The following is a 21,473-nucleotide window of genomic DNA, read 5'->3' as shown; positions in this document are numbered from 1 at the left end:
TGCGACTGGCAAATCTTTAAAATCTCGAAGGGAAGTGACAAGCATTAATCATAAGCTGTGTCAAGGCAAAACAATGTTGTAATAGTTGAAATTTTTTGCCAGATTTTTCACTGGATGATACAACTTGCTTTTGCTGTCTTTGTAAGGAGTTTGTCAACATTTTCACTTTATAACCCACTTCATGATCAGTGTGTGTTTACAGCAGATAAGGAGAAGTGCTGAAACATGCTTGACATTATGATTGAGACAGTTACTCTAAAGAAAGAGTTGTGTCTTGAAAGCAAGAGAAAACTGAGGATTGTGAACAACAAAAGCAATGTTTTTAAAGGAAGAAAATTAGAAGTGTGTAGTTATTTTTTTGCAGAATAGTTAGCGGAGCTGCTTTGGCTGTCAAGTGCTTTTTTACTTTTTTACGTTTTAGAAGTGTCTCCTGTGGATTTTGAGTTGCAGTGGTTATTTTATGCAGAGTGCTTAAAAATGTTCCCAGGTCCACATGTGGGTGGATGACACAGCTGTTACTTAAGAGAACATAGAGGAGTGAACCAAAGACCTGTATAGTGCATCTCTTCTGCCTGAACCTTGTAGGACTGGAGAAGTTTTAGTCCTATTTTGGGGGATTGTAGTAGGAAAATGGTCGGAAGTTAGGCTTCAGAAAATTGTGTGGCAGCTTAATCATGCATTTATACTGTGCTGTGCATGCCATGTGCTTCAGAGTCTCATTTAAAAACTGTGTGCAATGTCGTTTCATTATTTCTAATGGAGCTGACACATGAGCAAGCTATTGCTGAAGAAGTATATTTGCACTACTGAGAATATCCTTGCCAATATCACTGAAACTTGTATAAGCATGCAAACAAAACAATCCACAACTATGCCGACTCTGCTGTAGAAGGGGGAAAAATGCAGGCAGTCAGCAATACTGCAATCCATATAATATTTTTTTTTAATTTGCCTTTAAAATCTCAAAATGGAGATCATAACCAATTGTAGTTTGTGGTTGTAACTACTTATTTCAAAAAATGCACATGTATACCCTTTCATATAGGCTTTGTTACACTTCAGAAAATTACTTGTACAAGTTAAATGAACTCTTTCTTTCATTTTTGAATTCTTTCATAGCACATTAAAAATTCGTCTGAGTTGGTGGCATGAAGCCCATTTTCTTGTTTTTAATGTACTTTGGGATTTTATAAAAGCTGATGACACTAAATTGCAGGTGATGGGATACACTTGCCTGTATTATATTTCAGGGTAAATTTGGCTTAGGGTGGAGCACTTTGTTTAAACAGAAACACAGTTTCAGTCTTGTACAAGGGAGGGTTTGCCAGATTTGTGCTTTTCTTTATCAAACTAGAAATTGAGAATGTTGATTAAGAATTTGGTGGGACTAAAGCACAATTCCAGGGACAGCAAGATGTCCCCAAGCACTAGTCAGTTCTTGCTGCCTTGTGAGGAGGAACTGACTACTGCTCTTGCAGTCCTGGAACTGTTTCTTCCCTTAATACAGAGCTTTCCTGTTCCCAGCCTCACAGTAGTCACCCTGTGCTATAGTTACGGTGTAGCTCAGTGCCGTCTTTGACATCTGTGTCACAGGTCATTCACTGGCTTTTGGCTCAGAGGACTGATCTGGAAGGATATTTGAAGGTAATACTTAAGTGTACCAGAGGCAGTAAAAACAGTGCTCGTGGTCTTTCCTTGTGAATGTGGAAAAAGGTAGTACATACAAAGTGCAGCTTTTTCTGCAGATACTCCAGAACTGACCTTACTCCAGGGAATTTGTGAACCCCAAGACACAATGTAAAACGAAGGCAGGTATTACTGAACTAACTTTGTAAGCATGTGTATAAGTGTCTATACAGGCTTGAAATAACTTCCAAAGGTTAGACATGCATTCTCTGTTGTATCAACGATAGATGCTGACATTTTACTAACACCATGCAGCATATAAATACTTGGAATGCTGAATTTATAATTGGCAGTAGTTTTCCAAACTTTATTTAAAAGAGACTGTTATTTTATGCTGGATTCTTTGGGTGCTGCCATCAACTCAGAAGCAGAAATTCTTGCTGAGGATGGGTAGATAGAATGTAAAGTTTTGTAGACACTTATTACCTGTAAAAAATGTGTTGCTGTTTGCTACTTCTTTATTGCAGTCATAGTGTTTCAGTTGTTGTTCTGTTTATTTCAGTTGGTTGTTTTTAAGAAAGAAAAAAGGCAATGGTTAAATTTTAACTCTTTGTTCTATTTGGTTGTTAGAATTTTAGCCTGAAACTTTGCACTTTGTACTTTAAATCCCAGATTACAGGTTTTTCTTGCGGTGTTCTTTGTCACATGCCTTGGAGAATTTGCAGTGATCCCCAATAATGTCTGATTTGTAATAGTGTTGGTCTGGCAAGTGGATTTTAGGTTAATGTAAACACAAAAGAAGCAGTCCTTTAGCTGCCTTTTCTGGAACTGTTGATTTATTGAAGCAAATAAAGTATTTTTGGACACACCTCTAGGGGCATAATAGACTCATTGCTTTTCTGATCAACAAAAACATATTCCTGCTTTTAGGACTTTAGTTGTAATAGAAAACTTAAAGATATACATACTATACTTTATCAAAGCAGCAGCCATGAAGGTGTTCTTTTTGGGTGGTTGTTCGTTGTGTTTGGGTGTTTTGAAGAGGTTCTTTTGGCAGGTGGTTGGTGTTGTTCAACTTTAAACTGGAGGGATACCAATGACAAAATTAATCTTAGCACTTCTAGAGTCAGTGTAATGGAAATGTAAAGAATTGTTATGTACCTTCCTTTTGCTGAAAACAGTAATTTTCCTAATGCAGTATGTAACTAAATTATTAAAGAAAATGCATTTTGAAAAGTCTGTGAACTGCATTTTGCAAAATATGAATTTGGTACAGTTCTGAAGTTACTTAGCATAAAACATTAGCTTTCCATTTTGGTGCTTATGTACTTCTGGTTTAACTCTTACTACTTACCGTTGAACAATTCATGTCATTAGGAGCACTGTTTCAAAAAAACTTTTGCATAAAAGCCAAAAGTAATGTTCACCTGTTCAGGGTTTTTTTCTAAGATGTATGAAAATAAGTTTTCTAGCTCTAGTATGAAATTTCACGAAAGGAATAGCAGAAATAAAATATTTTAAAAGTGATGAGTTTAGATATGTAAAACTACATAAAGGTAAAGGTACATTTTGTAAAAGAATTTGTAAATTAGTATCTTTCCTTAATCATAAAGTCATTGTTCAAATAGAACTAATAGAGCAGTTAACATGCATAAGTTCAGAGGAGAAATCTTGAACTGCAGAATATGCGTATGATTGGTTTTCAATTTATGTTTGTGCTCATGGAAGTTCTCAGACATTAAAAGGGCTAAATAAACTGAATTAATAGAGTACCCTGACTTTGAATTTAAATTTTGCAACACATAAAGCACTTAAGGAAACTTGCTATTTTTGGCAAGAAATTGGACATTGCTACATATCCCCATTACAAAAGGTAGTCTGTATGTGGCTTCTGCTAATGAAAAGAATGGTTGAATTCAGAATGGAATGAATGGAAAGAATTCAGACATATCATGAACAGTGGTAAGAGGAACTAACTGATAATTGGGTTCCTCCAGCTAAAAGAATTGTAGTTATACTGGCAGTATTGGGCATGTAGCATTTAGCAGAGTATTTTGTAATTAATACTAGTCTCCTGGACATTTTGTAATTTATACTTCATAGCAGGGAGGATGATCCAGTTGTAAGCTGGTATACTGAGTTCTTGATTTTGAAATGTACAACTTGTGTACTAAAGTACTTCTCAGAAATAAATACATTTTTTGCATATTTTGCTAGTGTATTCCATGTCTACCACATGTGCTTCTTGCAGTATTACCATCTTCTGCATTTAGAGAAATAATCATTTATAAGTCATATTGTGCAATCTGTGCTTGTCAATTCACAGAGTATTCCAAGTTGGAAGGGTCCTACAAGGATCATCAAGTCAGCTCTTAGGTGAATGGGCCATTCAGGGATCAAACCTATGAGCTCAGCGTTGTTAGCACCATGCTCTGACCAGCTGAGCTCATCTCAGGATAAATGTGCTTGTCCAACCTCCAGCCTTCTGAAATGGCGATACTTTGAGTACAGATTTGGCACAGTGATTTAATGTCAGCATATGACCTCCTCAGTTAAACCAGGATTGGTAAATTTTTACTGAAGATGTGAAGGTAGATTTTCATTCCATGTTACAATGGATGATAATGTCAAATAGTTTGATAGTGCAATTAAGAATTTCTACGACAGAGTGGCAAATGACAACCTATCTATTATCTCTGTATTGTAACATAAAAAAATGCAGCCATGTAATGAAGCTGACCTAGTGTCTTATCTGAATTGCAAACTCTGCTTGTTGCCAACTATGCTCTTTGACTTGAAAAAGTACAAGTCTCTGTGTGTGTGTGTGTGTGTGTGTGTAGCAGAATAGTTCACTAGTTACAGAAGAACTGTCTGTTCAATGTGAACGTAAATGGAGTGGTAAGACAGCTTACAGTCAGTTTAGAACTGAGTGAAAGAACAAATTTCAATCCAAAAGTCACCTACAGCAGTATCACAGCCTGGCTATGTTGGAAGCAGAGCACTTAGGAGAAAACAGGAAAGTGTTTTTCCCATTTCCTGTAGTAGTTTGCTGGAGAGCTAGATGCAGAGTCGTGCTGCAGATATCTCTTTCCCATAAAGGATTAAAGACTCAGCCAGTGTCACAACTTCTCAAGATAGTATTTCTACTTTCCATTGCATTCTGTAAAGTAAAAGTAAGTAGAAAACTGTCACAAATAAAAGGTACAGTCAACATGGATTTTATTGTTACAGACAGATGTACTCAATTTTATTTGCTAAGTAAGATTTTTTTTTTAAGTCATAACAAAAGGTTTGAATGAAGCCTGGAGGGCCAGCAATATTCAAGGAGTACAGTACAGATAGTTTACTTTTGGTTGCTACCTCTTGACATTCTAAAAAGAATCTGCTGCTTTGTTCCATAATAAAATTAGACTAGTTACAGTACAGTTGCGAGCTGTGGCACTTGTTCCTTGAGCTTGAGTATAGGCAGGTTCTGAAAAATAGCGTGTCTTGTAACTTGGTCCACAGTTACCTTCTGCTGTTGGGCACTGATTGGTTTTGCAGGCACATGGAACTTGGAAGGAGAGAGTGGCTAGCTTCTTACTCCTTTGTAGATACTGCTATAGTGGTCAAATGTGTTTCTAAAGAAAAAAAACCAAACAGTGTAAGTGTATAAATAGTAGCTTCTATTAATTGTATATGCACTGATAGATTATAGCTGAGACTAATGCTGAAGTACTTTTCCCCTAAGCTTTACCAAAGATAGTTCCAAACTTTGCCCTTGCCCACTGTGCCAGTTGTTGGATTTTTCCTGGTCTGCTCAGTAACACTTGCTTCTTCCAGTACTTTCTGCTTTTTTCTTTTTAAACTTTGCTTATTTTTCCTTTACATAGAAAAGGAGTCAGACCAGATGGTACTCATTTGAGGCAGGGGCAATTACTATGATGTTAACAGGGATGTGGTGTTGAATTTTCATGGGCCTGCAGCACTGATGTTCAAGCCCTTCAGTACATAACAGAATTGTTAATTTCTTCGGATAATGTATTGGAGCTGAGGTGACCCACAGAAAAACAAAGTTGCATGCTGGCTTATGCAAGATGGTGTCAACAGACTACAAACAGGTATGCTTTAACATTGTGTACTAAAGATTGGTTTAACAGATCAGAGGACAGATTTGCATCGTTCATGTATTCACTGAAATATCTAGTAATATCAAAGCCATGATATGCCAAAACAAAAAGCTTAGGTTGAAGTGGTTGCAGTGCAGTAATTAGAAAGCAATGACTTCACACATTACAAACTTAACAAAGCCTATACCACAACTTATTTTTAAAGAAAAATTAAGATAATTCCAAAGAAGACATCTCATACGGTGGTCTCACATCTCTTGCCTCCACCTCCTTCTACACTCTTAGCCTTCACTGATTATGGGGATTTTTGAGCACTATTTATACGGGAATTTTATGTCTCTCAAAAATACACTGCTAGAGCAGGAAGGAAGATTCAGTGTCAGAGACAAGGATGCACTGCCAAAACAAGGAGGAAGATTACAGACTAGTTACAGCAGTCTTCCATTCAAGAGATAACAGACAGGCCCAAGTTAATAATAGACATTTGAAAGAATTTAGTTGTTGAAACAGAGGAAATTATTTGACCTAGTATGACCAAAAAGCTTTGAAAAGGTTTGGGTTTTTTTTTCTTTTTCAGAAGTACAGAGCAGGTCTGCACTGGGACCTGAAAATGTTCATCCTTTGTGGTCCCATGGTGCCAGGTCTTCTGTTCATGGGCCATTCATTTGTTTCCAGGTAGGTATCCCTCTTCAAACTTCCTCAGAGTTGACTGGTACCAAAGATTGTAATGCTAAAAGAAGATAGATACACAGATCTAGTAACTCCAACCTGGAACACTACCCAACAGGAAAGAGCTGTTAGTTAATTCAAATTCCCTTAGGATACAAGGGAATTTAAATTTTAAAATTCTGTTCTCTTCCATTTCCTAGTTAGGAGTTGTATTAGATCCATGAAAACTGTACTGTCTTACATGTGTACCAGAGCTGCACAGGTATGAGTTGAAATACTGTTGGGAGAATACCATGTTAGACACTGGAGGCCCACATGTTCAAAGCAAAGTTGTTGTTCTGCTTCCAGAGTTGGATCACAGGTGGGGGAAAAATACAGTTTGATTTTAAGGTCTCTGTTTCAGTCCCTCTGGGGGTTGCCTTGCATTTCTAAGGTTTTGGCCTTCAAATAAGGCTAATGCCTATTATGATTCTCATCAGCGACAACATCCTGAAGCTGCACAGTATCTGAGAGGCTGCTTTTTTGAGCAAAACCAGTAATTAAAGTTAACTAGTCAAATTACTTCTCAAAGCACATTCTGATTTGCTAGCTGTTAATTAAAACTTTATAGAACCATTTAGATTGAAAGAGACCTTTAAGATCAAGTCCAGCTGTTAACCTAGTCCTGAAGTCTACCACTAATCCTAAGCACCATGTCTACACATCTTCTAAATAATATCAGGAATGGTAATTCAGGTAATAACTAATACAAGTAGTGGCCCTAGGCATGAAATGAGAGGTACCTCTCAATTAGTATATTCTTCCAGGTCAACAATTACCCTTCCTATCAGCTGTAGTTCATCTCCCTACATTTTGCTGCCCTCTTTAACTGGCAGCTGAAAAGGACTCTGGTGAGCTAGACCATCTTCCTGCCTTACACAGGCCATCTTTCACAGGCCATATTTGACCACCTCTGACCATTCTGATCTAGTGTCATCATACTATGCTTTATAGAAGTTTTAGAGAAAATTACTAACTAGAATTAGTTATTTAAAACAAGCATACAAAGCATGTGCATCTCAAAGCCAATAGAATAAAGTGAGATCATGATTGCTGCTGGATTTTTTTCATGCTGAATTTGGGTAACTAAATCTGTATTTAGCCAATGTGCTTTAAAATTACACGGGATTTCCACTTCACTCTAGGTGTACTGAAATGAAGAGTTGTTTTCTGGTACTTGAGTTGGATGGTATAAGCTGGATGGAAGCAAGACTTGTGGACTTCAAATGCAGGCATATGTAATCTGCAAAATGGGAAGTTTCTGGAAGCTCAGTAGGAAATGAGGCTGCAATCCACCTTGTTTCTTGCTGCTGTGGAGGCAGACTAAAAAGTCATTTAACTCACCAATTTCATAGTAGTGAGCATGTGCAAATATGCACTTAAGGATGTATTTGGAGCATACATTATCAAGCTCTGCAGATTTTAGCACCACTCCTGTAGTCAATGCTTCTTCGTAAGGCTTCAGCTTCTGCCATCAAAAGGCTTTAATAAGTTTCCATTCTTTCTGCTTGCTGAAAAAAAGCTTGAAGTAATGAAATGAGCACTGGCTCAGAGAGAAGGGAAATAAATTTTTCATTAGTGAACTAAGGAAAAAAGTATTGAAAGATAATTTAACAAGGTAATTGCCATGTCTCTTCTTTTCATATATAATTTCCAAAATTAATTACTCCAAGATAATTGGAGAGAATTCTGTGACTTTTAGGTGATAGTGCAGGAATGTTAGCCTTTTACTTTAGGTCAGAAGTGAGGTTTTGAAACGTCTTGATTGTTCCTACTTACTGTGCTTTGGTTCACATTACAGAGTAATGGACCATGCTAACTGACATGGGTACAGAGTCAGTCAGCTCCACCCAACCATGTTCTGCTGTCCAAAAGGAGTGCAGCAGCCCAGGCCACAGCAGGATTGACCAAGACAATGACTGAGTCTGTGCTGGCCCTGGGAAGAGTTCTTGGCCCTGCCCTCAGGCAGAACTTCTAGGGCCAAAGCTCTAATAGACTTGGCAAAATACCAAGTGTTTGCTCAGTCGTAAGCAAGCTGGGGGCTCATGTACATGTGGCAGGAAGAACATGGATAGCATTGCAACAACTATCCTTACCCACCCACCCCCCAGTTTTTACTGGTTTTAATACTGCAGATAAATCCACTCCACCATTCTTGCAGTTGTCCTAGTTAGGAAGCTCACATCTTGTTCTTTCATTGAATGCTTGCAGAGATTTAAAGTTACATCCAGTAATGACACTGATTCAGTTACTTACTGTCTTTATCTTCAAAATGGTCGATCCCGATGAAAAGCAGCCTCTCTCTGAGCATCATAGTCCAATTCTGCTTGCTTTTCCTGCTGTTTTCTTGCCTGCTTTTCAGCCTGATGAAGAAAAGGGAATAACAAAGCTTAGTATTTCTAAGTATTTCATTCTCAACATCACCATCCTGTAAAGCTGAGAGAGGGTAAAAGCTTACAGAAGGTCTGCGGCATTCTTAGTTGATACTTGGCACTTATCATCCCTCCCCAATTCTGTCCCCTGCCATATTCCCCCAGAAAGGGTACGTTAAATAGCTGTGAACATCAGCATTAGCTGCTGCTCTTTGGTGACCTGCTCAGAATGTAAGAGAGGACAGCAGTGCATGGCTGAAAAAACATCATAGTGGCACAGGACAGGATCTGATCTGTCACTGTTGATCTCTTATCAGCCCTCACAGTAATCCTCTCTGGCTCACATGGGACACATCAGCCTGAAAGAGGCTTCTGTTCTGACTACTCTAAGGGGCGGCCCATAAAGCTCTGAAACACATGTATTGTGCACAGTCAAGTTTTAGGCAGTAACTTCCTCACTCCACAGACAAGCCTCTTGCTCCCATGGTACAGTCAGTCACCAACCAAAACATGCACATCACACCCATCACAACCTTTCTCTTCTACCCAAGAGGTCTAGTACTACAGGTTTAGAAGTGTACTTCTTTCTGAAGGGGCTGAGAGGGTACAGCTCTTCTATTTACCATTTGCTGGATCTGAAATTTCTGTATTTCCATGTTTGCGTCACGCTGTTTTTGTTTCTTGGCTTTTTCCATTTCCAGGTAAATGTCATCGTCTGTCATCCACTGATTACGATCCTTCTCATCCTCTGCTTTTTCCTGTCTCTCCTTTTCCTCCTTCATCTTTATCTGTAGTTTACAAAACACACAGAAAGTTAACCAAGGAGCTGCTCTGCGAAGCTGCAAGTCCTGTCTCTCTGCAGAAGCAGCCCTGTATCAGCACTCTGCTAAGTGCAGTCATTGTGGCTGGCCAGTGTCCCAGCCCAGGGTTTTCATCAGCCCTGGCAGATGTGTGCCCAACACGGAAGGGGGAAAGGCAGAGGGGACTCCAGGAAAGGTGTCAGCAGACTTGATGAAGCCTGCTGATGCATGGCACCAGAGTCACCAACTGTGACCTGGGCCAGGCTTCTCAGCTGGAATAAGCAGTGCAGGGTTTGCACAATCACCAACAATTACAGAGCCTTTCAAGTCTAATTTTTTTTGGAGAAAGGATCACCACATATACTGCTTGCACCTTTCTTAAGGATTTAGTTCTAAAACTCTAGATGATAAATGAGAAGCAACTGGAGAGAACTTGTGTGTCTCACTACAGATGACTACGCTAGAAACTATGGCATTTCCAAACACCATTCCTACGTACAAATACATGACAGAAAGAGGAGTAAGAACAGCCCACACTTCTTACCACAGTGGCTCTGTGTTCTGCAATAGAATCAATGGCAGCCTTTTTTTGAATTTCTTTCTCTTTGTTTTTCATTTGGTATTCAGCTTCTACCTCTGCAGCTCCTCTAGCAAGACGATCATCTTCAATCTTGAATGCCTCGTTCATCTGTGCAGTTAATTGTTCAAAAGCTTTATCCTTATGCTTCTGTATCATCCTGCAGGAGAAAACGAGCTACTGTAACATACCAGGACATCCACTGAGATTGCAAGATGCGACTGGTAACTGTTGCTTCTAACAACACCAGCAATCCTACCTCCACCCTCAACAGCACCAATTACTACTGGAACTGGTAGGCATTTTTTCTGCACTTTCTACTTCAAGTTTTAATTACAGAAAACTTGCTTGCATTGAAGTTCCGATTTTGCTGATATAACAACTGAAAATAATGTTTGTCGCAAAATTAAACTGCAAGTTTGAATCTGAAAATTATCCCTTGACCCACCTGTTAGCTTCTGCATATTTTTCTCTTGTCAGATCAGCCATCATTTCTTTGTCTTTAATATAAGCCTTAATCCGATCATCATCTTTGTCTTCTTTTTGTTTCTCTTCAGCTTTAATTATTTTCTGTTCAGCTACATATTCCTGTTTAAATGGAAAACTACTTTTATTTTCATGTAGAATGAGATTTTGGAAACATGAACTAAAAAAAAAATTCTAGCAAATACTTCAGGCCTAGCCTATAATAAGGAGTTTTTTATATCAGTGGAGAAGCTATAGAAGATAGAAACACAGATATAAAAGAGAATTCTCATTATCTACTTATCAAAAATTACAACAAAAGTAAAATTAGTACGTGGTTGCAGCCCCAAACTTAGTATCTTTATATTCTCTCTTCTACATTCCCAGTGGCTCCAACTGTACTGTTCCCATCCCACATATTATTCATATGGTACAGACTCTGAAGGGCTCAAGCAGTAAGTCTGTAGAACCATCAAAATGTAGAGCATAAGGCATTTTGTAATGACTCAGAAATGGCACTTGTATAGCTTTTTAGGCAGCAGTTTAACTTTTTGTTGCATATATAAGGTTAGGGGAAAATTTGTATATTTGGAGTGAGAAGTATGGGAGGAAAAAAAGATGAGTAAGGTTTTAGTGGTAATTCTCTCCTTTTACTCACTCACTGACAATGAATCATCACAGTACCTCTACTTCAGTTTCCCTGCTCAAGCAGGCATTGGCAGGGAAACAGTATGTGTGCTAAGTAGGTGATCACCAAGTTTAAAAGATATTGTTAGGCTATTCCCTCTCCCTGACAAAAAAAACGGACTTAAAACAGAGCAAGTACATGGAATCCAAATCTAGTTCTCAAGTCAAGAACAATCTCCTTGCTGACTCTGTAAGACTTTGTGCATTGTAGGCCAGTCAATACTCAGGTGCCACATCACAACTTCCAAGAGGCCTTTCTCAGAAGCACAGAGGAAAGAGATGGCTTGTAACTGGCAGGGTAAGCATTTGATCTCATGCTATTAATGCTGTCAGCAAAGCCTCACTGCCTGCAGTCCCCTTATTTGTTGGCTGAGACCAACCATCACAGCCAAGGTGAAATACACATTTTGAACTGTCTGCTTTCCTGCTACTTACATGATGCAGCCTCTGGCATTCAACTTTTTTCTTCTGTTCCTTTTCTTTTTCTCTCTGAATTTCCAGTTGGTACAATTGGCTCGATCTCTGTATTTTTTCCCCTTCTCTTTTGTTTTCTTGTTTGGCCAGATCTGCCTGATCCTTGTGCTCCTTTATTCTGAATCAGAAAAGGGAAATTAATAAATGAACTAGGGACAGCATGAAGTAATAATGAACAGATACAGATTATGCACATCTACGGGTACTTCAACAGTAAAAAACCCTGATACTTTTAAGTGAAAGTAAAATATCAAATCAAAACCAGAATCAATTTCTATAACCTAGCTCTAAATTCTTTGGCTAAAAATCAGTCCAGTCTGAGGGTGCTAGGGAAGTCTATACTAGCAAAAGTGAATACGACCAGTGTCTGGACTAAAATATTAGATTGAATTTGATTAGCCTGTTTGTTATCCCACTCCCTGTACAGCCTGGGCCTTTGCTGCTGGAAAACATACCAGTTTAATTTTTTTTTTTTTTTTTAAATGTGACTTTAGCCAGGTTTGTTCATCTTTGCCCCGGGGGAAAAGAACTGAAGCTTCTTTCCAGGGTATTGTTTCTCTAGGTGAGGCCTGACAGTTTTACCATTTCAACAGTCTGGGAGCAGCCCCAAAGAGATAAAGGCCATCGACAGAACATCAACAAAACATCAGCGGCCATTTATGAACATCTACCCTAGCCTCTGCCTCTAGCTAAGTTGGAGACATCTCCATCTGGAAAAGACTGGTAAGAAAATCAAGGAATGAAGAGCTAATTAACACCAGAAGCAAAGAAATCCGGATCCAATAGGAAACCAAATACTAAGAACTATGCAACTTAGGACCAATGAACACTGACCCAATTCGTTTATGAGTTTTGGCTGTATAAAATATCTGAAAAATCTAGTAAAAGCCATGTGTCATGGAACGATTCTCTCTGCACACCTGGGCTATGCGTGGATGAGATGATTTCTGTGGTACATCCTGGCCAGATAATAAGCTAATGTCTTGACTCTCTACCATTAAACATATTGTTGGACGGTTTTTGTTTTTCACGCAGTTTTGGTGACATTGCCAGCTAGCAATCTTCTAAGCAGTGCCACAGCACTGCACGACATGGCCATGACGCCCATGCCAGCTGGAAGTGTGAAGGCTTCTAGGCTGGGGAAACAGCAACAGTGAGACAAACCACTTGCTCTCAGTGCCAGAACTGAGCCAGTCTTGTATGTATTAGGATAAACAAGACAGCAAGACGTTTCTGAAGCTGGAGAACAGAATTACGGAGGAACCACAGGGTGAGGAAAGGTGATAGGTTTTCAGTCAGCCCACGACGTGAGGATGTGAAACCCTCGTTCACGAGCAGCGAGTCACGCAGCCCCGGGCACGGCAGGCGGATGAGCAACAAAGAGCCGCTCCTTCCCGCTGGCCGCGCAGCCGGGTCCCGCCGGGGAAGGTTCTTAACCCAAAGCCTCTCGCCCCACTCCCGGCGCCCCGCCGCCCGACTCACTGCGCCAGCTGCTCCTGGGCCACGGCCCGGCGGCTCGAGTAGCGGGCACGCTCCAGCTCTGCGTCCTGGCGGGCGGCGTCCGGCCCATCGCGGTCCATCGTCGGCCTTTGTTCGCCGCCTCTCCGGAGACGGAACGTCTGCCGAGGGAGAAGGAGGGATCCTCACCGACGGCCCGGCTGCCCTGGGAAATCGGGGCTCCTTCTAACGCCGCGCTCACAGGCGGTGAGATCTCCGGCGCCGAGGCGGGAACAGCACAGCCGGCTGGCAGGAGCGGGCGGCGGGCGCTCTGTGCTGAGGGCTGGAGCTGACCGCGCCCTGCCCCGCCCCGCCCCGGGGAGCTGAGGGCGGCACCGCCCGCTCTGTCACACGCGGAGGGAAGGAAGGAAGCTGCCCTGACCCGGAGGCGGGCCCTCCGCCTCAGCCGGTTCCTGCACAGCTCGTTTACAGCGGCGCGGCCGTACCTGGTAAGAGGCTGAAATGCCCCCTCCGCCTCTGTCCCTCTGCTCCGGCGGCGATCCGCTCCCGCCGGTTCCCCGGGGCTGTGGCCACTGAGCTCGGCCTGGCTCCCTGCGCTGCCGCGCCTCACACGAGCCTTGGCCCCGCCAGGCCTGCCTGTTGCCGGGGCCCAGAGCCCTGGGCGGCCCTGGGAGCTGGTCGGGACACCCTCTCCTGCCAGAAATTCATCCCTTGCCTTGCCTGCAAGAGACTCCTCGAGGAGATGACTGATGCCCCCGAGAAGGACAACACCCACCTTACACCCAGCGTTTTTGCAGTGTAGGGAAGGTAAAGGCAGTTCTGCTTGGCCCTCAGCTTGCTAGGCGTACCTTGCCTCCGGGCTAGCCTCACATCTTCCTCCAAGACCTGTGCTTTCTCCAAGGCCTGTTGCTTTCGGCAGCTAGCCTGAGGAACTCGAGGACACACCAAAGACCCACTTTCAAAACTAAGACATTAGCAAGCATACTTTTTTTTTTTTAAGGATTTGTATTATTTTCTAGTCTGGCCAGCAGAGACTGGCAGCTGGGGCGCAACAAAGCAAAGCTTCAGGTTTCTTGGACTTTGTTTCCAGTGAACGCCAGGATAGAGGGATACCCAGTTTAAAGCCCAGGGTACTGGTGGAGGAAGTCATTACAGGATCCCCTCACTGTCCAAGGCAAGGAAATGATGTTAACATTTCAGCAAAGAAACCTAAGCTTAAGGAGGCACACGTCTGTGGCTTGGATGTTGGTGAGTAAATCTGCTGAGGAATTTGAGAAACAGTTTTAGATCACATTTATTTGCCACAGACTGAATTGCTGTTAGTCTTTTTGAAAGGACAGCTGAACTTTGTTGTCTCCTGTTGATGTTTTGTAGGCTCCATTTGCATTTAAGTTGGGACCTACTTGCCTCTTCGGTGATGTTTTAAGGGCTGTGATCAAATCACATTAATATTTTCATGTAATAAAACTGATTTATAGCATATTTGTTTTTCAGACGTAGTTGCAAAATGCTACCTGAACTGCACACCCTAAGTATTCTAACTTACACATATGCTCTCTTTTTTTTCCTTCCTCTTCAGTTTTTCTGGTTTGGTCTTTTCTGTTATGGGGAATAATTAACTGGAAGTAGGCTAGTGAAAAATGTGACTTTTTCCACTGGGAATTCATATCACAGACCTGAAAAACCTGGGACAGTGAATTTTTCGAACAATGAATATTAAAAATATGAAAAATAGCGGGCTTTTGGCTGGAACGCGTTACATTGACAGTCAATTTTACAACATGAATTCTTGTTTCAAATTTAATAAAGTAACATTGATGAAATACAAGCTAGGAATTTTTGAGAATATAATCAGTTACATGGCAGTCTCATTTTTTCAACTGGACGTCCAGATTCATGGCACATATTTGATTTAAATCATTTACATTTTAACTCTGCCTGTAAGGTTCAAAAGCATACTTTTCTAACTTGAAAATAGCTTCTGCCTTTCCTTGGTGGATAGTTTAAATGTTATTTCTTGGTTTTGCTTTTTAAGCAGCATTACAGATACAACAAGGTAACTGTGTCCCAACGTAGAATTACATGTTTGGAAACTAGTATTTATGTCTTCTTTTCTCAGAAAAATGGCCCAATGTTCCAGTCTTTGCATGCTTTGAGAAGAGGATAAAGATGATTGTTAGTCTTGGACTCTGATTCGATTACTTCCTTTGCATATTTCTGAAATTCTTGCTCTTTACAAAGTGCAAGAGCCTCTTTCTGAGCATCGTAGTCCAATTCTGCCTGCTTTTCCTGCTGTCTTCGTGCCTGATTTTCAGCCTGATGAAGAAAAGGGAATAACAAAGCTTAGTATTTTATTCTCAACATCACCATCCTTTAAAGCTGAAAGAGGGTAAAAGCTTACAGAAGGTCTGTGGCATTCTTAGTTGGTACTTGGCCTCCCCAGTTCTGTTCCCTGCCATATTCCCCCAGAAAGGGTACATTAAATAGCTGAATAAATATCAGCATTAACTGCAGGATACAGAAGATGCAGGAGAGTAGCGGTAGAACATAATGGCACAGAACAGGATGTGATCTGTCCTTGTGAACCAGCCTTAATTTGCACCAATGCTCTGAGGAGGCTGGTCCCAACACCAGCATACACCCAGCACACATCATTAAAAACAACCCAACAAACACAAAAAATCCAAACAAAACAGCGAACTTCCTCCCTTTCTCTCAGCAGGAGCTAGTGCTGATGGTTTAGATGCATGCTTCTTTCTGAAGGGATTGACAAGGTACAGCTCTTCTATTTACCATTTGCTGGATCTGAAATTTCTGTACTTCTCTGCTTTCCTCATGTCGTCCATGTTTTTTGGTGTTTTCCATTTCTCGGTAGAGGCGGTCTTTTTCCATTAACGCATCACGTTCTTTTTCAGCCTCTGCTTTTTCCTGTCTCTCCTTTTCCTCCTTCATCTTTATCTGTAGTTTACAAAACACACAGAAAGTTAACCAAGGAGCTGCTCTGCGAAGCTGCAAGTCTTGTCTCTCTGCAGAAGCAGCCCTGTATCAGCACTCCGATAAGTGCAGTCATTGTGGCTGGCCAGTGTCCCAGCGCAGGGTTTTCATCAGCCTTGGCAGATGTGTGCCCAACACGGAAGGGGGAAAGGCAGAGGGGACTCCGGGAAAGGTGTCAGTGGACTTGATGAAGCCTGCTGATGCATGGCACCAGAGTCACCAACTGTGACCTGGGCCAGGCTCCTTGTTTGGAGTAAGCAGAAATAAGATCAGTCCAAGTTTCTTACCACACTGGCTCTGTGTTCAGCAATAGATTCAATGGCAGCCTTTTGTTTTGCTTCTTTCTCTTTGAGTTTTTTTTCTTCCTTAGCTTCTATTTCTGCAACTTGTTTAGCCAGTTGTTGGCCTTCCATCGTTAACGCCTTACCCCTTTTTTCAGCCAAAAGACTACCAACTCTGTCCTGTCGTTCCTGTACTAGTCTGCAAAAGAACATGAGCTTCCATAACATACCAGGGCAGCACACCTAGGTCTACCTGAAGCTACCAAACTCAGTAATCCTGCTTCTAGACTTCTCTCCTCTTGCCACACAGGCTGGCCCACCCACCCAACTCATTATCTTCTTCTGTTCCTCCTGTTTTTTTTTTTTATATTTTCTGATTTAGCAAATAAATGTTCCCTGTATTCTTGTAGCACTAGTTTCTGTTGCAATAATGAGCTGGATCACTCAGTAAGGACTCCACCTAGCATCTTGCCATCAGGAAAGGAATGTTGGAAGTATTGGCCAGAAGCAGGAAGGGAAGAAAACTCATAGATTGACTCAGTGGTATTATCATGTTATACCCTTAATGGTAAATTGATAAAACATCTCCCCTTAATAAGAGCATGATGTAATTAATTAATGTATGTGCCTTGTTAAGAAGTCAAATAATTTTTCGTAATCTGACTCAGAGCAATATAGCTTATACTCAAAAAAATTTTCATCGAGGATCTTAACTGTCTTTAATTGTTGAGGAGATGGAGGCTTGGCAAGCCATAAGGAAAATCACTCTTCCCAATACACTGGTGCAAAGCTTTGCACTTCTGTAAGCCTCTGTACTTTGAAGGGTGGAGATATTGCTCCCTCACACACCTATTACTAAGGAACCCGTGAAAGAATTTCCTTTTTCTCCTGAATTCCTGTCTCTCCCTATCAGTAGAATTTAAAATAACTTTTTAGAGTAACTGTTGATTGTGTTATATCATTAGTCTGGATGATCTGAAAACAAATACAGCATAATTTTTAGATTATTTATAATTTATACCCTAGCATTGTACCTACCTACGCATTTCAGCTTCTTTCTTTTTTGTCATCTGCTTAATAATTTCCTTTGCTTTAAAATGAGCTTTGACCCGATCATCTTCTTCCATTTCTTTTTGTTCCTCTATTGCTTTGAGTATTTTCTTGTCCTTTATATACTCCTGTATGGGCAAAATGGTCCTGATGTAACAGATGACATTTAGAATATATGGACCTGGGGTCACAACTTACAAGAACCACTCCCTATTCTCTCTCCTCAAGTTTCTTTCAAAAACAGAAGAGAGGAAAGGGATTCTCAGGAAAGGAGAGAGAAGACGGGAAAGGGATACTTCCATTTACTTCTGCCTCCCTATTCAAACATGCAGCAAGAGGAGACAGTAGATGTAAGGATGGGGAAGAGGAGTTGAGCATCAAATAGCTGCTTCTCCGGTTCACTGCACAAACAAATTGCTGTGCAATGCAGAAAGAGCATTATTCTATGCTCCCACTGACACACACGGGCAAGGGGGAAGGTGAGGGGCAGGGGACTGTCTAACCACCACACACACACACAGATCATTCTGCTCCTGGCCCCACCTCATCCAAAACTGTCCCAGTCTAAGAGCTTCATCCAAAACACAGCTGAAGAGGAGTTTTCTATATTTTTACGTAAGAAAACAAATGTGTTTTGCATGCTGCCATGAGGCACTTCTAGTTTGTACTTAGCAGGATGCCTTTAAAGATGAAACATGATGGCAGCAGGTCTTGACTAAATTTCTAAACCTCTCAAATCATAAACAGAAAGTCAAGTTAAAAAGATATGTTCAGTCTCTGTCTATTCCCTCTTTCTAATAAAGAAAAATGGGCTAAAAACAGTAGGAATGTGAAATTTAAATCCGGTTCTCAAGTCAAGGAGATAGATATTTCTTGATGTCTGCAGCCAAATCTTTAACCATAGACCAGTCAAAGCATCAAGTGCCAACATCCCTTCAGACAGCAGAAGGGAGTGGCCTCCAAGAGGTCTTTCTCAAAAGCACGAAGGAAAGACATGGCCTGCAACTGGCAGGGTAGGCATTTGATCCCATGCTACTAAAGCTGTCAGCAAAGCCCCTGTTGCCAGTAGGCCCCTTTATTTGTGGGCCAAGTCCAACCATTTTCTAAGCTGAAACAAGCATTTTTAACTGTCTGCTTTCCTGCTACTTACACGATACAGCCTCTGTTGTTCTACTTTTTCCTCCTCTTTCTTTTCTTTTTTTCTCTGCATTTCTAGTTTGTACAGTTGGATTGATCTCTCTAATTCTTCCTGTTCTCTTTTGTGTTCTTGTTTGGTCAGATCTGCCTGATGCTCACGCTCTTTTATTCTGAATTGGAAAAAGATGAATAAATGGTCTAGGAACTGCATGAAGTAATGAACAGATACATATTCTGCATAACCACAGGTACCTTGCAGTGAAGAATGTGATACTTTGAGTTGAAGGTAGGTAGAATATCAGAGGTGAAAAAGAGTATGACTGTTTGTAATGGTAGCCCTGGCCAGAAATTAGCTATATGGTATGCTCACAGTGTGCAGTCTTGTGGTGACAAGCTTTAGCTGGATGACTCATTAGCACCACTGCATTAGTAATACTGGGGCCTATATCTGCAGCATCCTCGGAGAACAAAACTTCCCCAGCATGACCTACCATACCTGTGTTTCTTCTGGGCATGTAGGCAGCAGCTTAAGCTGGTAGCATTCTATACTAAGTTCTGCAAGGATTTATGTGTTGTGCCTGAAGTCTGTAAAACCAGACTTTGAACCCTTCCTCTGCCTTGGGAAATTTGATTCCTTCTATCAGACCACCAGGGCCAGTCCTATGAATACCACTGGAGACCCCTCCCTAAGATTTACAGAAGAGCTGAGAGAAGGAATAGAAGTGATGGTAATGCCTTCTCTTGACATTCAGGCTGGAAGTGCCATTTGTGAATCAAATTATTAGTAAGTTTTTGTAAAATCCTCATAGAATGTATTTTGAGAAGAGTTTTAAGTAAATAATGAAGTAGGGTTGATTTTAATTATTACTTACTGCTCTAGCTGATCTTTGTATAGTGCCTGTTGTTTCATGTAATGCTGATGGGCTTTTTCTTGCTCACTAAGAATGTATTCTTTAAATAGACGTTGCTGTTCTTCATAATCCTCCTTTTTGTTACCAAGTAATTTTGACTTTTGAAATTCAATTTGAGCATCTCTTTCTTTTAGGACCTTAGCAAGTAGTAGTGCACTCTGCAAGAGAACATTTAAAGTAATTTTCATGTTCAGAAGTTTTTAAAGACATCCAGTACAATTTCAATTTAAAAAAATGTAAGTTGTCAACAAACATGCAACTTTCTTGTTCTGTCATCCTGATAACGTAGATAGGTTTTTGCACGCTCAATAACCTCCTTCCGTTTTGCTGCTTGGAGCTTTGCTTCTTCCAAATCAAGTAACTTTCTTTCTTCCTCTTCCTTTTCTTCACGTAATGCTTTGGCTAGAAGTTTCTGTTTTGTCAGGCTCTATAGTGCAGACAAAGTCAGAAATCACATTTAAATTTTGGATTGTTTTTTTATTTTGCTTTTTAGCTTTAGGTAAAAAAAAAAAAGTTCATGTTAGATATTAAATGTATTTAAATGGCATTTAGTTAAAATACATATTCAAAAGCAAATGTTAAACAAAGGGAGTACAGCTAGAAATGTTACTATGAGTGTTTTTGTATACACAGAAGTGACTATCCTTGTTTACAAATGTATCTTGGACTTACTATAGTGGCATTGGGCTGATCTTTTCCAGCAGCTTTGGAGCCCAAGTGCACTTCTTCCTGTTCTTTCTTCTCATCGATATGTGCTGCTTCTTTAGTGCTGCCCTGAATCCTTTCCCATTCTGCTTTTGACAATACAGTTACCTGACGGAGATCTGCTTCATGTGGAAGTAAATACCCATCTAGAATATTATTTTCTTTCAAATGATGTGTTGTGCAGAGGGAAGAAAAAATGCAAAGGTTACTTGATATCAGAAAATCCAATAATCAGACACGTATCAGGATTTGAATTCTCACATGGTAACAATACTAAGTTGTCCTTAGTATTAGTTAGTCCCCCAAACCCAAGAGCTAAGACCGGGTATCTGTATCTGTAGTCTACCTATGACCAGTGCATGTACTTGGATGGTGGCACTGACTGACTGACAGACTGTATGTCCCCTGGCGTGTTGCTGTGTGTGTGTGGGTTTGGCTTGTAGTAACACTGCCCAGGCAGTACTTGGGCATGATTCTTAGAACAGCAGGGAGCAGGGACCATTCCCAAAATGAATGGGACAATATTGGTAAAGCCATTCCACTGGCTGGATGAGGCATCAGTTTGGGCACAGACTGCGCCTTACTACCCTTGTCCTGCATACTCATCGTGTTTATTGAAATAGATGTGTTGTAGAACAGTTTCGTCAATTGTTGACAAGACTAGCATTTCTTTTTTGCATTAGGCTTACATACACGTGTGCATGCATAAATGCAGCTTTTCTAGGCGATATCTAGGTTTTGTGAAATGCTCTTTCAAGTGTCACCACCACTTTTGAAGGGAATGGCACTCTGTACAGAGTAGTGTCCTGTAGAAATTGTCTGTATGATTTGCAGCAGACTGAAAGGTAAGGAGGCAGTGTCTAAAAGGTAAGGTGTCAAAGTCTGTTTTCCAGATGCCACTGCTGACCAGTCTCCCGAGAGGGACCGGACCTGATCTCTCCCTGTCCTAGGTGAAGACAGCCCTGCCAGAAGGAAAGGCGCACTGATGCGGCTGCGCCCTGCAGACAGGAATCTGCTTAGCACCTCGGTCCTCCCCAGCTCTGCTCTTGGAGGTTACCGGACCTGCGCCGCGTTCAGGTCAGTTCTCTCCACTCAGTTCCTAGGGAGAAACAGCCTCGC

At 41.0% G+C, this 21,473-nt stretch overlaps 4 protein-coding genes across 10 annotated transcripts in view; 2 read left to right on the top strand and 2 right to left on the bottom strand.

Moving 5' to 3' along the window:
• Positions 1 to 4,828: 4,828 nt before the first annotated feature.
• LOC146434680 (cilia- and flagella- associated protein 210-like) lies at positions 4,829 to 13,435 on the bottom strand. 7 transcript variants are annotated; one of them, XR_014853480.1, is made up of 8 exons: positions 13,301 to 13,435; positions 11,780 to 11,936; positions 10,641 to 10,780; positions 10,160 to 10,352; positions 9,439 to 9,603; positions 8,700 to 8,806; positions 7,788 to 7,954; positions 4,829 to 5,246 (listed from the first exon to the last, which is right to left on the bottom strand). XR_014853480.1 is itself a non-coding variant. In XM_085066512.1 (7 exons), exons 1-6 carry the CDS (start codon positions 13,396 to 13,398, stop codon positions 8,711 to 8,713), a joined length of 849 nt encoding a protein of 282 aa, XP_084922638.1. In that variant the 5' UTR covers positions 13,399 to 13,435; the 3' UTR covers positions 4,829 to 7,990; positions 8,700 to 8,710. The 7 variants fall into 7 exon arrangements, 6 of the variants coding, with proteins under 6 accessions (XP_084922638.1, XP_084922639.1, XP_084922640.1 ...); XM_085066512.1 differs by having other exon boundaries at positions 4,829 to 7,990; XM_085066513.1 differs by having other exon boundaries at positions 4,829 to 7,986.
• Positions 13,301 to 21,473, bottom strand: part of CFAP210 (cilia and flagella associated protein 210) — a 9,293-nt gene continuing 1,120 nt past the window's right edge. Inside the window, exons 2-9 of the mRNA XM_085066510.1 lie at positions 20,322 to 20,515; positions 19,903 to 20,076; positions 19,611 to 19,807; positions 18,752 to 18,908; positions 17,590 to 17,729; positions 16,558 to 16,750; positions 16,070 to 16,234; positions 13,301 to 15,592 (exon numbers count right to left, since the gene is read on the bottom strand). Of these exons, the coding sequence (XP_084922636.1) occupies positions 15,392 to 15,592; positions 16,070 to 16,234; positions 16,558 to 16,750; positions 17,590 to 17,729; positions 18,752 to 18,908; positions 19,611 to 19,807; positions 19,903 to 20,076; positions 20,322 to 20,515 (1,421 nt within the window). The 3' untranslated portion in view covers positions 13,301 to 15,391. The remainder of the gene's footprint in view (positions 15,593 to 16,069; positions 16,235 to 16,557; positions 16,751 to 17,589; positions 17,730 to 18,751; positions 18,909 to 19,610; positions 19,808 to 19,902; positions 20,077 to 20,321; positions 20,516 to 21,473) is intronic.
• PHOSPHO2 (phosphatase, orphan 2) overlaps positions 21,305 to 21,473 on the top strand; it is a 2,585-nt gene continuing 2,416 nt past the window's right edge. The window contains exon 1 of the mRNA XM_085066517.1: positions 21,305 to 21,431. The gene's annotated coding sequence lies outside the window, so the exon portion shown is untranslated. The remainder of the gene's footprint in view (positions 21,432 to 21,473) is intronic.
• The window catches only part of KLHL23 (kelch like family member 23), a 12,670-nt gene continuing 12,506 nt past the window's right edge, over positions 21,310 to 21,473 (top strand). The window contains exon 1 of the mRNA XM_085066509.1: positions 21,310 to 21,431. The gene's annotated coding sequence lies outside the window, so the exon portion shown is untranslated. The remainder of the gene's footprint in view (positions 21,432 to 21,473) is intronic.

Source organism: Lichenostomus cassidix, chromosome 7 (genome assembly GCF_008360975.1).
Source record: "Lichenostomus cassidix isolate B80296 chromosome 7, HeHo_3.0, whole genome shotgun sequence".
NCBI lineage: Eukaryota > Metazoa > Chordata > Aves > Passeriformes > Meliphagidae > Lichenostomus > Lichenostomus cassidix.
Note: the sequence above shows the minus strand (reverse complement) of the source record. Positions and strands in the feature narration are given on the sequence as shown.